The sequence below is a fragment of the Portunus trituberculatus genome, chromosome 44 (genome assembly GCF_017591435.1).
Source record: "Portunus trituberculatus isolate SZX2019 chromosome 44, ASM1759143v1, whole genome shotgun sequence".
NCBI classification, from domain to species: Eukaryota; Metazoa; Arthropoda; class Malacostraca; order Decapoda; family Portunidae; genus Portunus; species Portunus trituberculatus.
In genome coordinates this window covers 36,040-52,683 of record NC_059298.1, presented here as the reverse complement: position 1 = coordinate 52,683, position 16,644 = coordinate 36,040, and the positions used below count along the sequence as shown (strand labels likewise).

At 36.7% G+C, this 16,644-nt stretch overlaps 1 protein-coding gene across 12 annotated transcripts in view; it reads left to right on the top strand.

Annotated features, from left to right (window-relative positions):
* LOC123518851 (monocarboxylate transporter 1-like) overlaps window positions 1–14,175 on the top strand; it is a 132,128-nt gene extending 117,953 nt beyond the window's left edge. For 9 of the 12 annotated variants that reach the window (XM_045279891.1, XM_045279892.1, XM_045279890.1 and 6 more), the window contains 2 exons: window positions 11,417–11,547; window positions 11,745–14,175. In XM_045279891.1, coding sequence (XP_045135826.1) covers window positions 11,417–11,547; window positions 11,745–11,951 — 338 coding nt within the window. In that variant the 3' untranslated portion in view covers window positions 11,952–14,175. Of the gene's footprint in view, window positions 1–11,416; window positions 11,548–11,744 lie in introns of those variants that run through there. The other 3 variants (XR_006678900.1, XR_006678899.1, XM_045279900.1) reach the window with 2 other exon arrangements.
* The last annotated feature ends 2,469 nt before the right edge of the window (window positions 14,176–16,644 follow it).

Sequence of the window (16,644 nt, the reverse complement as noted above, 5' to 3'; positions counted from 1 at the left end):
GCTTTAGGGTTAGAGAAAGTATGAGGAATGTATAGCTCCATGCCAGAGATAATCACCTCTGTTATGCGCTCGGCACAAAGAGAAGGATCTCTGACATGAAAACAATAATCATCCCAAGGGAAATCAGAATAGTACTGCCTTAGTTCCTCCCACTTAGCAGAGTTAAAATGCCAGAAGCACCTCCGCTTAGGCGGGTCCTGAGGCTGCACTGGAGTGATAGAACTGGTAACGGAAATTAGATTGTGGTCGGAGGAGCCCAACGGAGAGGAAAGTTTAACAGAGTAAGCAGAAGGGTTGGAGGTTAGGAAAAGATCAAGAATGTTGGGCGTGTCTCCAAGGCGGTCAGGAATACGGGTAGGGAACTTCACTAGCTGCTCTAGGTCATGAAGGATAGCAAAGTTGAAGGTTTGTTCACCAGGTTGGTCAGTGAAAGAAGATGAAAGCCAAAGCTGGTGGTGAACATTGAAATCCCTAAAATGGAGATCTCAGCAAAGGAAAGTGAGATAAGATGTGCTCCACCTTGGAAGTCAAATAGTCAAAGAATTTTACATAGTCAGAGGAATTAGGTGAGAGGTATACAGCACAGATGAATTTAGTTAGAGAGTGACATTGAAGTCTTAGCCAGATGGTAGAAAATTCTGAAGATTCAAGATTGTGGGCACGAGAGCAAGTGGTGTCGTTACGCACGTATGCGCAACATCCAGCTTTGGATTGAAAATGAGGATAGAGCAAGTAGGAGGGAACAGAAAAGGGGCTGCTGTCAGTAGTCACAGACAACTGTGTTTCGGTTAGGAAGAGAAGATGAGGTTTAGTAGAGGAGAGGTGGTGTTCCACAGATTGAAAATTAGAACGAAGGCCACGAATGTTGCAGAAATTGATAGTGAAAGTATTAGATGAAGTGTCAAGACACCCAAGGTCGACAGCAGAGGGCAGTCCGACCTGGGGACATTTATGGTCCCCTCCCCAGAGGGGGACTCCGAGGCAGGGCGTGGTGAAGCCATTATTAAATTTTGATTTGAAGAGAGTGTAAAAGTGTAAGGTGTTGTAGTGTAGTGTAGGAAGTAGTAGAAGTTGTCTTTAGAGGGCAGGCTGCAGCTGCTCAATTGTATAAATGAGACCACAAAGGGAACCGGGAAGAGAGGACACGGGGAATCACTCAATCTGCAGCACTGCCTACATCCCCGTAAGTACCTCTCCTGGAGTATTCCACCGGGCGGCAGGTGACTACTGCCTACTCCACTTAATTATGCTGGACAATGGGGGGAAGAAGTGCTACAACTGGCAATGGTAAATACAATGGACCAATGGGTAAAGGATTATGCAAGGTATAGAGAAGAAGAACTATCCATACTTGGCCTGATATTCATGAAAAAAAAAAAAGAACCTTGTCATAGCCCAGTGGGAAAAGTGATCATGTAGTTTCTAAAGTTGAACTGGGAGATTCAGAAAAAAGCAGTTAATGAGCAACTTCAGAAAATAATTACATTTTGCTTACAATGGTTGCAAAGCCTTGTTATAGAGCTTCATTTTGCAAAAAACTAGAGCTTTCTACCTCATCTCAGTAAAAAGTTATTGCGTTCTGAATGTTGCAAAACTCGAACTGCGTATTTCTCCGTTTTTTTAATATTTTTGGCGCTTACATCACTACTATTCTGAACGCCTCATATACACTTGGAACAGCACTGAACCCTGTAGTACACCACTAGTGACTCTGGTCCAACTAGATGGGGTGCTTCTTATCACTGTCCTCATCTCTCTATCTGTTAGGTAGTCTGTCATCTATTCTAAGTCAAAATGTATGACTTCAGTCATGTCATGACAAATTTTGAAGGATGAAGTAAATACTTTGGTAGTATTAATTGGAAAGAATTCATGGAGGCAATTTTATTTATAGTGGTACCCATATTAGGGCCCATATCACCGCCCAAGCTCATCTTGAGTGTAACCACCTAGAACCTGGGTATCATGGTGATATGTAGGTAACTTTAAACCACTTGACAAATGGCAAAGTGTTTTAAGGCTGTAAGTGGTGGGATTCGAACCTACGCGTGGACGTCTGCCCGATCCCACGCTCACCACCTTATCGACTATGCCACCGCCTATGTATAGACTATAGATAAATGACACTGTATAAAGATGCTCTGCCACAAGCAGAATTATGAACACATGCTTCCAGTTAGTATTCACCACAGAAAGCAATTTTGGAGGAGAAAGGGTATGGCACAAGGGCAATGTTTGAGTAATTCAAAGTGAACATTCAAGAAATTAAGAAAATGATGAGGGAATAGGATGTAATCTCAGGGGGCCGATTTAGTATCAAGTTGGATAATGAAGGAGTTTAGTGAGCAGCTGACTGAAATAATGCATCATGTCATACTATGTTCAATTTAGGGGGGGAAAGAGTCCCTATAAACTATAGAAGAGCTAATAAAGTACCAATTTTCAAAGGAAGTAATAATAAAGAAGAATCGCTGAATTACACACCGGGTGCCCCTAGCAAATGTTGCTAAAATATGTGAAAAAATTGTTAAAGACAAGTGGGTGAAATATCTAGAGGAAACATACACTTTGATTGGATGCCAATTTAGTTTCAGAAGTGGAAGATCTTGTGTCACAAATTTACAAGGTTTTACAGTAGAACAATTAATATAATTCAAGAGAGGGATGGGTGGGCAGACTGTGTCTATTTAGACCTGAAAAAGACATATGATAAAGTACCCCACCTGAGATTATTATGAAAAATCAAAAGTGTAGGGGGTTTGCAAGGAAAAATCTGCAGAGGGATATAAGATTTCTTAAGAGAGAGAGAGAAATGAAAACAATTAAGGATGAAACATGAGACTTCTACAATACAAAGTTACGAAAAGAGTTCTCAAAGGATAGTTCTGGTCCTGGTAATGTTCCTAATATATGTATATTAAATGACATGGTGGATGAGGTTGACGGCTATATAAGTTTATTTGCAGATGTTAAAGTTACTGAAAAAAGTGGAAAATAATATGGGTTGTAAAATGTTGCAGTAAGACCTGGATAAAATATGTGACTGGAGTATGAGATGGGAAATGGAATTTAATGCAAAGAAATGTAGTGATGGAACTAGGAAAAAGTTAAAATAGACACAAGATCCTACACCATGAGAGTGGTAGAAGTATAGAGAACCAAAGAAGAAAAGATTTGGGAATTATAACATGATAATGTATCTCCAGAAAAATATATAAACAATATTGTCAGAGAACCTATGAATTACCAAGAAAGATGGTCAAAGAAATTGACTTAGAGGATCAGGAATTTTTTAAATGCAATGAGAGAAACAAGCAAAAAAGACAGAACCATGCTAAGTGAAATTTTAAAGGGTTGAGAAGCTACTTTGGTAGTATTGAGTGGAAGGAAATTATGCAAGGCAAGACAGTTCAAGAGAAGTATGATATATTCCTAGACAGGAGATATGTTACTGAATATGAGTAAAATAAAGAAAACACATGTGATATAATGCTATATGTGCTCAAAATGAATAAATAAATAAAAAAATAAATAAATAAATAAAAGAGAAAAAGTGTTAGGATGCAGCTTGGAAAAAATTATGGAAGCAACGGAAGGAAGCAAATAGGAAGCAGTATAAAGAGGCATGAAACAAATACATTAGTATAAAAAGGGAGGACTAGAGAAATTTGGAAAAGAATGTAGTGAAAAGGAACCCAAGCTTTTTTTATAAGCATATAAATGGAAAAATGACAAACAGAGAGATCATCACTAAGTTAATTAAGGGAAATAGGATATATGAAACAACAGAAGAAATTAGTGAACTTATGAATGAGTATTTTATGAAGAAAGAGATTTCATAGAACCAAACAACCAAGCAACACAAGAAGGGTTAAGAAACACTGGTCCCTAAGCAAAAAATCAATAAACTGCTAGAAGGGGTGGATGTGAGGAAGACAATGGGGCCAGATGGAGTGTCAGGATGGACACTGAGGGAATGTAAAGAACAACTGGTGGAACAAATTTGTTGTGTGATCAACAGCTCTCTGATGGAAGGGAAGGTACCAAGGGAGTGGAAAAGAGCAATATAGTCCCAATGTACAAAGGAGAAAAAAAGACTGGGCCCCTAAATTATAGACCAGTGTCACTGACTAGTGTTGTGGTAAAGATCTGTGAAATTTTGATTAAAGAAAAATGGTTAGAATATCTGGAGGAAAATTAAATAATGACTCCCAATTCGGTTTTAGAAAAGGAAGATCATGCATAACAAATTTACTAAGCTTTAATACAAGAGCAATAGATAAAGTACAAGGGAGAGATGGATGGGTCGACACAGTGTATTTGGACATTAAAAAGGCCTTCGATAGAGTACCACATATGTATAAGACTCCTACGGAAAATGGAACACATCAGTGGAATAAAGCGAAATATCTTGGAATAGATGACAGACTACCTAACAGATAGGGAGATGAGGACAGTGATAAGAAGCACCCCATCTAGTTGGACCAGAGTCACTAACATAACATAACATAACATAAATAATAGGATATCAAAGGGCCACCAGGGCCCATCTAGGTTATCCTGTATCAGTCGCACAGCGACCTCGTCATCAGTACTTAAAGATACACTTACAAGTACACAATACATTATATACTAATTCTAAACATTTGGCCCATTAACAGGGCTAAGTCCTGCAGCGAATTCCTTTACAATCTGTGATCCCCATACATGGGGATCATGTCTTGTTTAACTATAGTAAATTTCTTATAAAAACTATCATGCAGTGCTATACATAATTATAAATCTAATAAATTTAAGTGCTTATCTAATCTGTTTTTAAACATTGTCAAACTAGTGCTATTTACAACCCTCTCTGGCAATACATTCCAGAAGTCTACCACCCTATGACTAAAGAAATATTTTCTTATATCTAACCTGTAGCCTTGCTTTCTAATCTTCCTGCCATGATTTCTAGTCCTACTTCCCTCCTCTAAGGTAAAGAAAGATCTCACATCTATGTAGTTTGTATCTGAGAACATTTTAAATAACTCTATCATATCCCTCTTATACATCTCCTCTCAAATGAAAACATGTTTAATTCCTTTAATCTATCTCTATACTCCAGGCGCTTTAATGCTGGTATCATCCTAGTTGCTCTTCTCTGAACTGCTTCTAACATGTTGATATCCTGCCTATAATGGGGTGACCAGGCCTGTATGCAATACTCTAAATGGGGCCTAACATAGGAATTATATAAGCTACGCACCACTTCCTTACTTTTATAACTAACATTTCTATTTATAAAACCCAGGATCCTATTTGCCCTATTTCTTGCTTCTAAACATTGCTTTGAAAATTTCATAGTCCTGTCTATCACTACTCCTAAATCCTTTCCTCCTCTACTGCCTCTAGCCAACATCCCTCCATCTCATAGCTAAAGTTTGTGTTGTCTTTACCTAAATGCATAACCTGACACTTTTAGAATTAAACTCCATCTGCCACCTGTCTGCCCATGCTATCAGCCTGTCCAGGTCTCGTTGTATTCTGTAATTGTCCTTTTCACCCTGTACTGCACATGCTATCTTAGTATCATCTGCAAACTTTGATACTTTGCTACTAATTCCTATATCTAAATCGTTAATGTACACCAAGAAAAGAAGAGGTCCTAGCACTGATCCTTGGGGTACCCACTAACCACTTCCTTCCACTCAGACATTGCCCCATTTAATACTACTCTGTTTCCTATCAGAAAGCCATTCACTAATCCAATCAACTAACCTACCCCTATCCCATGTAGTCTCAATTTGTACACTAGCCTCCTATGCGGTACCTTATCAAACGCCTTGCTAAAATCTAGATATATAACATCTATGCTATTTCCATCATCTAACTCCTTGGTAATATATTCTAAGATATCGAGCAAATTTGTAAGACAGGACCTCCCTGATCTAAAGCCATGTTGGGTATCTCTAATTAATCTATTCTCATTTAAATGCTCCCAAATACTACCCTTAATGATTTTCTCTAGTATCTTACATACTATACTAGTTAAACTGATCGGTCTATAATTATTCGCATCATCCTTCCTACCTTTTTTAAATATTGGTGTAACATTAGCTAACTTCCAGTCCTGAGGTATCTCAGCAAACCTAAGTGATCTTTCAAAGATTAACTTAAGTGCTTCAGAAATACTGTCTACACCCTCCCTAAGTACTCTGGCATGTAGCTCATCAGGACCACTAGCTTTCCTATCGTCTAGTTCAAGAATAAATTTCCTAATAATTCCCGGTTTTATATCAATATTTTCTAAAGCTCTTAAACTACTCGTCGCACTGTTTGTAACAGGATTTCCTATTCTTTCCCTAGTAAATACTGAAGAAAATTGTTCATTCAATAATTCTACTATGTCTTCATTTTGATCCACTACTACACCATCTTTTCTGAGTGGTCCAATCCTATCCTTATTTCTTTTATCACTGACCTTGTAATAACTATATAATTTTTTGGGATCTTTACTCCCAGCTCTAGCTAGTTTTATCTCTGCCTGCCTTTTACTTTTTTTATAACCTTACTCAAATCATCCCTGACCTGTCTGTACCTAATCAAATCTACATCTTCCCCACTTTTCTGCAACTCTCTATATGCCCTCTTCTTCTCTCTGATCTGTCTACCTATCTCGTGAGTCCACCATAATGGCTTCCTGTTTCTCTGCCTTATATCTTTGTAAGGGATACACTGCATCACTATACCCTTTACTACAACCTTAAAAATATCCCACATCTCCTGTGCAGTTTTATTTCCAAAACTATCTTCCCAGTTTACCTCTCCTAATAACTGACGTAACCTACCATAATTGCCTTTCTGATAGTTTGGGACTCTAGTCTTATTCACTATATTATCCCTACTGGAATTAATGATAAATCTAATTATATGATGGTCACTGTTTGCTAAAGTCTCTCCTACCTCAACTTCCTTTAAACAATGCTCAATATTTGTTAGTAACTATGTCTAAAACCTTCCTCCCCCTAGTAGGTTTATCTACCATCTGCACTAAATAGTTATCCTGAAAACTTTCCATAAACTTATTTTCACTAGCATCTCCTACCATCCTCTCCCAGTTTACTGACTTAAGATTAAAATCCCCTTAGATAATTGTCTGACTAGTACACCCCCTATTTATCTCATCTACCATAAGGTTGTCTACATCTGCTGACTGGTTAGGTGGTCTATAAAAAGCTGTAGTACACTAGTGGTGTACTACAGGGTTCAGTGCTGTTCCAAGTGTATATGAGGCGTTCAGAATAGTAGTGATGTAAGTGCCAAAAATAAAAATAAAACAGAGAAATACGCAGTTCAAGTTTTGCAACATTCAGAACGCAATAACTTTTTACTGAGATGAGGTAGAAAGCTCTAATTTGTTTGCAAAATGAAGCTCTATAACAAGGCTTTGCAACCATTGTAAGCAAAATGTAATTACTTTCTGAAGTTGCTCATTAACTGTGTTTCTCCGGGGGGACCTGTATTTTTGGAATGAAAAATTAATAATACTAATATTAATAATAAACAACCTCCACCCTTAAAAATAATAAAAAAATAAAAGTTACTGTGTAAAGCTCGTGTGTGTGTGTGTGTGTGTGTGTTTCACTGTTTGATCTGCTGCAGTCTCTGATGAGACAGCCAGACGTTACCCTACGGAACGAGCTCAGAGATCATTATTTCCGATCTTCGGATAGGCCTGAGACCAGGCACACACCACACACCGGGACAACAAGGTCACAACTCATCGATTTACATCCCGTACCTACTCACTGCTAGGTGAACAGAGGCTACACGTGAAAGGAGACACACCCAAATATCTCCACCCGGCTGGGGAATCGAACCCCGGTCCTCTGGCTTGTGAAGTCAGCACTCTAACCACTGAGCTACTGTGTGTGTGTGTGTGTGTGTGTGTGCGTGCATGCGTGCGTGCAGAAGGGTGGAGATTGGAAGAATGAAAGTAAGGGCAGAGGGAGAGTGAGGGGAGCAACAATGGCGGGCTCTCATTGGCTGTTGTCAGTCACGTCACTGCATCCCTGCCTCTCCATTGGTCGCTGAGCTGCCCGGGTGGAGATATGTTGGTGTAAAATTCACTGTGAGGTCACTTTAATGCACTTTAATGTGATGATGATACGGTCAATTAATGCCTTCACTACTAGCGGAATTTCACCCTTATTGCCATGATACTTCTGACGGCACAGATGCGAGCCAAACACAATAGGAAGAAGATAGTGCTATACCACAGCTTGCTGAGACATTCTGGGTGAAAATGCAGACCTCCCATTGCCTGCCCGAGTACATACATCATTATTGAGGGAGCGCGAGTTTTTTTTTTTTTTTTTTATGGCTGCACGGCCATGCGTACCCCTCCAAAGAATGGGAATTTTGACCATGTTGCGGGCCAAATTTTGACTTGGACGTTGCAAATTCGGAAAGCTGAAGGCGAGACAAAGAAAATGCTATAAAAACCTCAAAATCAGCCAGGGTGGTGCTTATGTCACTACTATTCTGAATGCCTCATATTAACAATATGCAAGAGAGTCTGAGTAGTTACATTAATTTGTTTGTGGATGATGCAAACCTTTTTGGAGTAGGAAGAAACATCAAAGACTGTAGGGAATTGCAGAAAGATACTAAGTGGAAATTAGAAGTTAATACCAGGAAATGCCATACGTATAATGGAAATGGGTAAAAGTTATAGAAGACCTACATGGAAATACAAAATGGAGAAGAGATTATGATGAAAAGTAGTGAAGAAAAAGACCTAGAGTGATTATACAAGACACACTGATTCATTGGGTTATTTGCTTCAACATCCAAGACACTAGCTAACATCAGGGTGGCATTTCATTATATGGACAAGAGTATGGTGAAAAAGATCATACCCACTATGATAAGACCTAGAATATGCAGCAGTGGTGTGGTCACCATACAAGCAGAAAGATTTCAAGAAACTAAAAAGAATCCAAAGGACTGCTACAAAGATGATGCCAGAAATAAAGGATCTTCCCTATGAAGAAAGACTGAAAGAAATGGAACTACCATCTTTGAAGGACGGTCGAGAAAGAGGTGATCTAATAACAATGTAACCATATGGAAAAGATAGATAGACAAGATCTAGTATCACTGACAGAGGATGGAGGTGGGCAAACTAAAGGACACTCCAAGAAGATCAAGAAAAATCAGTGTTTGAGAAACATTAAAAGTTTAGTTTTCCACAGAGGATGGTGGATATTCAGAACAGATTGAGTGGAGAGATTGTAGAAGCAGAAAGTGTGCACAAATTTAAGGAAAAGTTGGATAAATATAGACATGGAGACAGGTCACTATGAGCCCTGCTTGAACTCTGTAATATACAACTAGGTAAATACACACACACACACACACACACACACACACACACACACACACACACACACGAGACTAAAGGCTATGAATCTACCAATCCTGGAACAGAGAAGGGAGAGAGGAGATCTGATTCAAGTTTATAAATTGATCTATAAATTGATCAACGGAATGGACCAAGTGGATAATGAGAAACTGATCCTGAGAGAAGAATATGACATTCGAAGCACAAGATCGCATAGTAAAAAGCTGAGAAAGGGAAGATGTCTGAGAGATGTTAAAAATATAGTTTCCCACAAAGATGTGTTGAGACGTGGAACAGTTTGAGTGTAGAAGGGGTGTCAGCAACGAGTGTGCATAGTTTTAAAGAAAAATTGGATAAGTGTAAATATGGAGACGGGGCCAAAAAAGCGTAAAGCCCAGGCCCTGTAAAACTACAACTAGGTAAATACACACACACACACACACACACACACCATACTATTTATAGTCATATAATATGTGCTTAAGCTGTATTGCTTATTTGTTTTTATCAATTTATCTTTTTTTTTATGACAAGAGACTAATATGTGTGAGTGTGTAAATATAGGCTAATGCTTATGAATATATATATATATATATATATATATATATATATATATATATATATATATATATATATATATATATATATATATGCTTTCTTCCTTTTTTTATGTATACAGGTGAAGGTTTGTATATAAATTGGTATTAGTAAATGCTTCATAGTATAAATAAATTGTATACTGTAAAGGTTTGTACAGAAATGGGTATCAGTAAATTTGGTTTATGAATGAAAGCTGCAGATATGCTTTGTGTTCATTATACTGTGGCTGCAAAACAAATATTTACTTAGTGCACAAAAGCATTTAAGCAACAAAGTTTTTGCATACATTATTGGACAAGAATAAGTGAGATGAGAGTGATGACCTGTCCATTCAGTGCTTGCCTTTGGCTGCCAGCTATTATCCCTAGGAAATGTCAGTGTGCTATATCCTCTGATACAAAAATTAGCTGTATATTATTTGTCAGGCCAGAATTTTTAAAAAGACCTATAAGCTTAAATCACTTTTATATTTCACAGAATGAATCTAAATAAGATAGCAATATAGGGAAAATAAATAGGAAAATAACATGCTGCAATTCATGTAACCACAGATCTAAGATAGTTGTACATCACATACGTGTAGTGACAGCATTACATCTAGCACCCATACTGATGAGGAAATATGACCTTTTGTACATTTTGAAAGACTACACTGAGAATAAGGAGCATTAATTGCCTAACATGAAATTATGTCAGATCATTGTTCAACAAGTTCTACACTAGAGAATGAAAATCCAAACCTATTAAGAAAAAAATCATTATAACAGTATTTTCTTTGGAAGAACTCTAGTTATTGAATTGGTATATCCTATTAGAGAACCTCTTTCTAGCAAGCATATCATATGGAAATACTTGAAATAAAATAAAAATACAACACAATAGATCAGGGTAATCAATTGAAAGGACCTTTAGCTTGCAATGAAGGAGCTGTGGATGAACATGAACAAATCATCATTGGTGAAACTTGTTAGATTATTCCTAAGCCAGCTGCAGATGACACTGAAATAGAAAACTAATATCGCATGTAAAAGAAATAGCTCAGGTGAAAGTTTGCAGAAATGATATGCCTTATTCTTTTTCAAGTATCTTTGTAAATATCTTCTTGCAGTCACTATGAATAGTATTTATTAAGATATTTAACTGTTAATTTGATTGGAGGTTGCTTGTCATATTGTAATTGCATTTAAGTTTGTACTATATGTATTTGCACACTACACTAATTTGATTTTTCTATTATATTCAAAAGGTACACATTGATCTTGCCTACACTTTGCATGTAATACTTATAATGAAATAGCAGCATACTGTATATCTCTAAATACAGAAATTGGTTTTGAGCCTAATGCTATGAATATAGTAGTAGAAGAGTGAATAACTGATGCCTTTTTTTTTTTTTTTTTTTTTTTTTTTTTTTTTTTTTTCTCTCACCAGGAAGCATATATGATGCTACAAATAGCTACGACATCTCATTCTACTCTGCGGGTGCCCTTCTGTTTGTGTGTGCTGGCTTACATTGTGCAGTCCCATTTGTTCAACGTTTATGTAGCCAAGATAGCAGACCGGTAAGATATATGAACTTAGACAAATTCAAATTCTATTGTGTTCATTGTACAGTTTGTTCATGAAATAGGTAATGGTAATACTACTACTATTATCACTACTCCTACTACTACTGTATATTTTAAGAATAATTATTATTCCACATGTAGAATATTCTACTTGAAATGCTGCCATATATCAGTGATTATTCTCTTGCCAGGTCACCTACACCACCAATGAAGAATACTTAGCTTCAGTACCAGAAGAAGGTGAAAATGAAGCTGTATCACCAGATGCTGGTGTTGGCATTGTTCTTGATATCAAACCCAAAGATTTTGCTGTAGTAATGCAAGAGTCTGAAGAGAATAAGATTGTGTTAGATGCTTCTCAAAATGAAAAAGGCAAAGAAAGTGTCTCTTCCCTGTGAAATAACTAAAAATAAGGAACTTTGTGAATTTTACTGAATTCATCAAAACTTACACAGAATTGTGTGAAGTGAATGGGCAAGTGACAGGCAATAGACTACAGCCAAAGGAAGTGTTTGCCACAGTTAATGTCAATATCTGTCACCTGCTGAAAATAAATTTGTCTTTCATTATGTAGGCTTATAAACTAGAAATACAGAAATATGACCATAAATTATTTTTTATCTTACAGTACAGTATAAGAATTATAAGATAATTTCGTTTAAAACAAGTGTGAAGGAACTTATGGAAAAGTATAACATATTTCATGTATGGCTCCACACCAAGTAGTTTTATGTCTGCTGAAATAACAAATATTATTTAGTCTAGTCTTTGAGTATGAAATATTATGAAAGGTCTCATTTCAAGAAAACAAGTAGAGTAAGGGAGGGTAGAAATCAATGATGAATCACACAGTTCAGTAAGAGAAACTGGGAAGAAAGTCTTATTTTGTTTAGTGTTCATGCACTAGGGAATGCTTCAGGTAATAGATGAAAAGGTGCCAAAACATAAGACAACCATTCTGAATCCTATAATGACTGTAATGTTGAAAGGAAGATGCTGAAGCTTCCCACAGTGTATGACTGTCTCTGATTATTCTTCAACAATTATGTACATGTTCTGATATTTGTATTGCAATTATGTGAGAAATAGGAAGGGTTAGTTTTCATTCTGAATAGATTTTGTAAAAAGCATAGGCAAATCAGGTAGTTAATCTGCAAAGAATAATAATATTTATAGCTCAGCTAAGCCTTTCCTTAAACAAGAGCTAATTTTGGAATTAGTTACTACATGCAAGATTGAGAATGTAAGGACAAAGATGAAAGCTCTTTGTTCTAGTAGGCCTTGAGATACACAAAATGAATTTACTTTGCAGCACAATATTTTTCTGAAGTAATCATAATTTTAATTACTCATTTTATTTTTATAATCTGTTATGAGAATGATATAATGGTATCAAAGCAAGATATTGTCTTTTGATAATTCTCTACCCATTTACTATGGGCTCTCAAGTCTCATAACATATGCTTGTTGTAAGCAATGTACAAATTCAGTTTCGTGTTTTCTTGATCCTCTCTCTTAAAGGTTTCAGTATTTAAAAAAAAATTCAATTAAAAAAAATGTAAACACTGTTATTCATATAGCAGTGATATAAACCTTCATATTAAGTATAAAAGTAACAATAGTTTTATACATTAGTACATATTAATCCATGATGAGAAATTGAAAATATGTAGCATCAGCAGCAGCTTGACAGTCTAATCTAACTTTTTTCAATAGCCTTTAAACTAACTCTGATACAGATATCAGCAAAGTATGAAGCTGTTTTACAAAACGAGTATTATTTTGGTCTCCCATTCATACATATAAATTATTTTCTTAGTGGCAGTGCATACTGTCGTCAGAGTTTACATAACTAACAGCTATCATCAGGTGGGATAAATATTAAGGAAAGAATAAGGTAGAATATATCAAAAGAAAAAAATTTGTAAATATATTACTCATCCTTATTACAATGAAATTATTGAAGGTCAGTAATAAAGGTAAGAGAATGCTTCATAAGATAAAGAACTTCAACATTTGGCTTACGAAAAGTAAATTTGCACAGATGCACCCTATGTTATTCTGAAATGTACTACATTATAACAGTGCATTACAATTGCCAAAAAGTAAGAGGAAAATGTATCCTTGTTTTCTTAGAACTCAAAATGCATGATGTGTTATGTTACAGTATAAAATAAGATGTTTACTACAACTACTGGCCATAAGAGCCATTGTGTTTTCATAAGCAGCTAAAGAAATAATAATATTAATTTGGGTAAAAGAGTAACTAAAAGATAAAACATGAGAGAGTATAGTGAATGGTGCTGGCTAAATTAAGACATTATGGTGTTTAATAAATACCATAATCTAAAATTGTACACCAAGGAACAGTGCCTGCCTTAGTATCCAGATTTGTGTAACATATTACTTTTATAAAAAAGATAATTATGACTGAAATATGGACACTAATGACTTATGACATTTTGCATTTGGATATTATATGGTTAAAATCAAGCACATTGTAGAATTTATGATTGGTAACTATACAGTGGTACCTTGAGTTGCGAGTTCAATTCGTTCTGTGATGGAGCTTGTATCTCAATTTACCCGTAACTTGAATAAATTTTCCTCATTGAAATGCCACATACCTGTACCAGTCTCCCAAAACACACACCCTTTTTTTATTTTTCAATTTCTTTTAGCTAAGAAAAAAGTACTTGTAAATAAAAATTATTGTATAAAAACAATAAAACATACAGTATTTGACGGCATATAGGACGCACTTTTTCCCAAAGTTAGGTTCAAAAAGTCATCCTACATCTAATATGCGAAGTTGAGACCTCCCGTTGGTTAATCTTCTCCCTGACACTCATTAGCCTAACTTATGATTAATACTTCTACCTACTCTAACTGCATGCATCATTATTTTATTGTTTGAATATTATTACTTCAAAAAGAATTATCATAAAAATGAAACCTATCTAACCTGTTAGGCTTTGATCCCAATGTTTATAAATATCAATTGATCAAAATCATGACTTGATACCATTTGGCAGCGAGGAGTAACACTAAAGTTTATGATCATAAAGTTGATAATGAAAAAAAAGTTGATTATGAAACAAAGAGAAAATAGATAAACCTGCTACAACAAAAGTGAGAAAACAACATCAGAGTTGCGAAGGCTATTCACTAACTCTATATCCGATCCAATCATAAAACACATGAACACCCCACCGTAATGGATGCAGGAGGAAAAATATTGAGCTACATGATCCTCTACAAACTACAAGTGGTAGATTATATCAAGAAGCATGGCAATAGAGCAGCAGCAAGGGCTTTTGTGCCACCATCTACAGCAAAAATATACATGTCAGTTGACAGCAAGAAGACCAACTGTACAGTACATGGAAAGCTAAACATAACAATTGTTGCCAAGCCCCACATTGGCCAGAACTTGAGGATGACATTGCTTTTGCAGCAATGTTTTCTGCTTATGTAATGTGCTACTAGATTGCTTTCACAGTATACACTTAAATACACAAAAAATTTTTTCCTGAATTTTACCTGCTTAAATAGGGGGTGCATCTCATATACCCATGTGTCCTATATGCTGTCAAATATGGTAATTAAAGAAAGTTTAAAAAAATAGGCATTATATTCACCTTGAAGGTCACACGACTTGAGCTAATGGAAAATGCTAGCAGAGCTGGATGGTGAATATGAGAAGAGTTTGTTTTGTGCTTTCTCAATCATTTTCATTCGCCATGAACTCTCCCTTATGATGAACTTAACTTATTGGTTATACTCTAATGTTTCACTTTATTGCTCGACTTAATTGCTACATTTTTTGTTTTACTTCATATTTTACTCATGTTTTCCAATAATTTCATACTTTTAATTCAATTGACATCATTCACTTTTTCTTCTCAGCACTGACCTTTGCTACTCACTTGCTTTGGACCTATGGCTAGACAAAAGAAGTGTGGTTAAATAACAGTACAAAAAGCACAAAATGAGAAATACTTCCAAGTTGTTTTGGGGGATAAGGGAAATGCATCAGACACAGGATGCTTGGCGTTCACTGCACCAACTAGCGGTGGTGTACCTAGAGCTAGCTCACAATTCAGATTTTGGTTCACAAGTCAAAGCAAAAAATGGAGTGAGCAATGTCTCATGTCTTAGATTTCTTGTAAACCAGGGTGTTTGTAACTAAAGTTGTACTGTATACTTATACCAGCCTGCCATTGTCTTCACATGAAATAATTGTAATTATAATATGAGGGGGGGATGTACCAGACAGCAAAGGCCATATGGTACTACAGGCAAAGGAAGAGAGGCAAAGACCGCAGACAGAGAAGAAAGAATATGTTAAGTGGAGGAGAGAAATTGAAAAGAAGGGCATAACGGTGGAGAGAGAGAGAGAGAGAGAGAGAGAGAGAGAGAGAGAGAGAGAGAGAGAGAGAGAGAGAGAGGTGCCCAGCAAAGGAGAACAGAAGGAAGGCTAGATTCAGCATACAAGCTCTCCACAGAGGAAGATCGTAAGGCACTGAAAGCAGAGCAGAGACCAAGATGATGAACAGGGTCAAGGAGATTAAGGATGGTGGGGGAGGCACAAGAATATACATGTCAGCCATAATCAAGTATGGAAAAGACCAGCACAGTATGTGACGAAAGCAAAGACACATAGGAGGGGGCATTTAGGTGACAAAGATGGTGAAAGGCAGTATCTTTGAGAGAGAGAGCATGCTGATGTCAAGTGAGGCGAGTCAAAAGTAAGACCAAGAAACTTGCCAGACGTACATTACTTGAGAGTGCTACCATAAAGAAGAAGGGGTGGGGGACAGGCAGCACAGGAATGACAGAAGTACTTCGCATGTTTGGGGGGGTTCCAGTCACACAGCTTTGCTTGATAGGGTGGAATCGAAAGCTCTTCGTCTCATCAACTCCCCTCCTCTGACTAACTGTCTTCAGTCTCTTTCTCACTGCCGAAATGTTGCATCCCTTTCTATATTTTATCGCTATTTTCGTGGTAACTGTTCTACTGATCTTGCTAACTGCATGCCTCCCCTCCTCCTGCGGCCACGCTGCACAAGGCTTTCTTCTTCCTCTCAT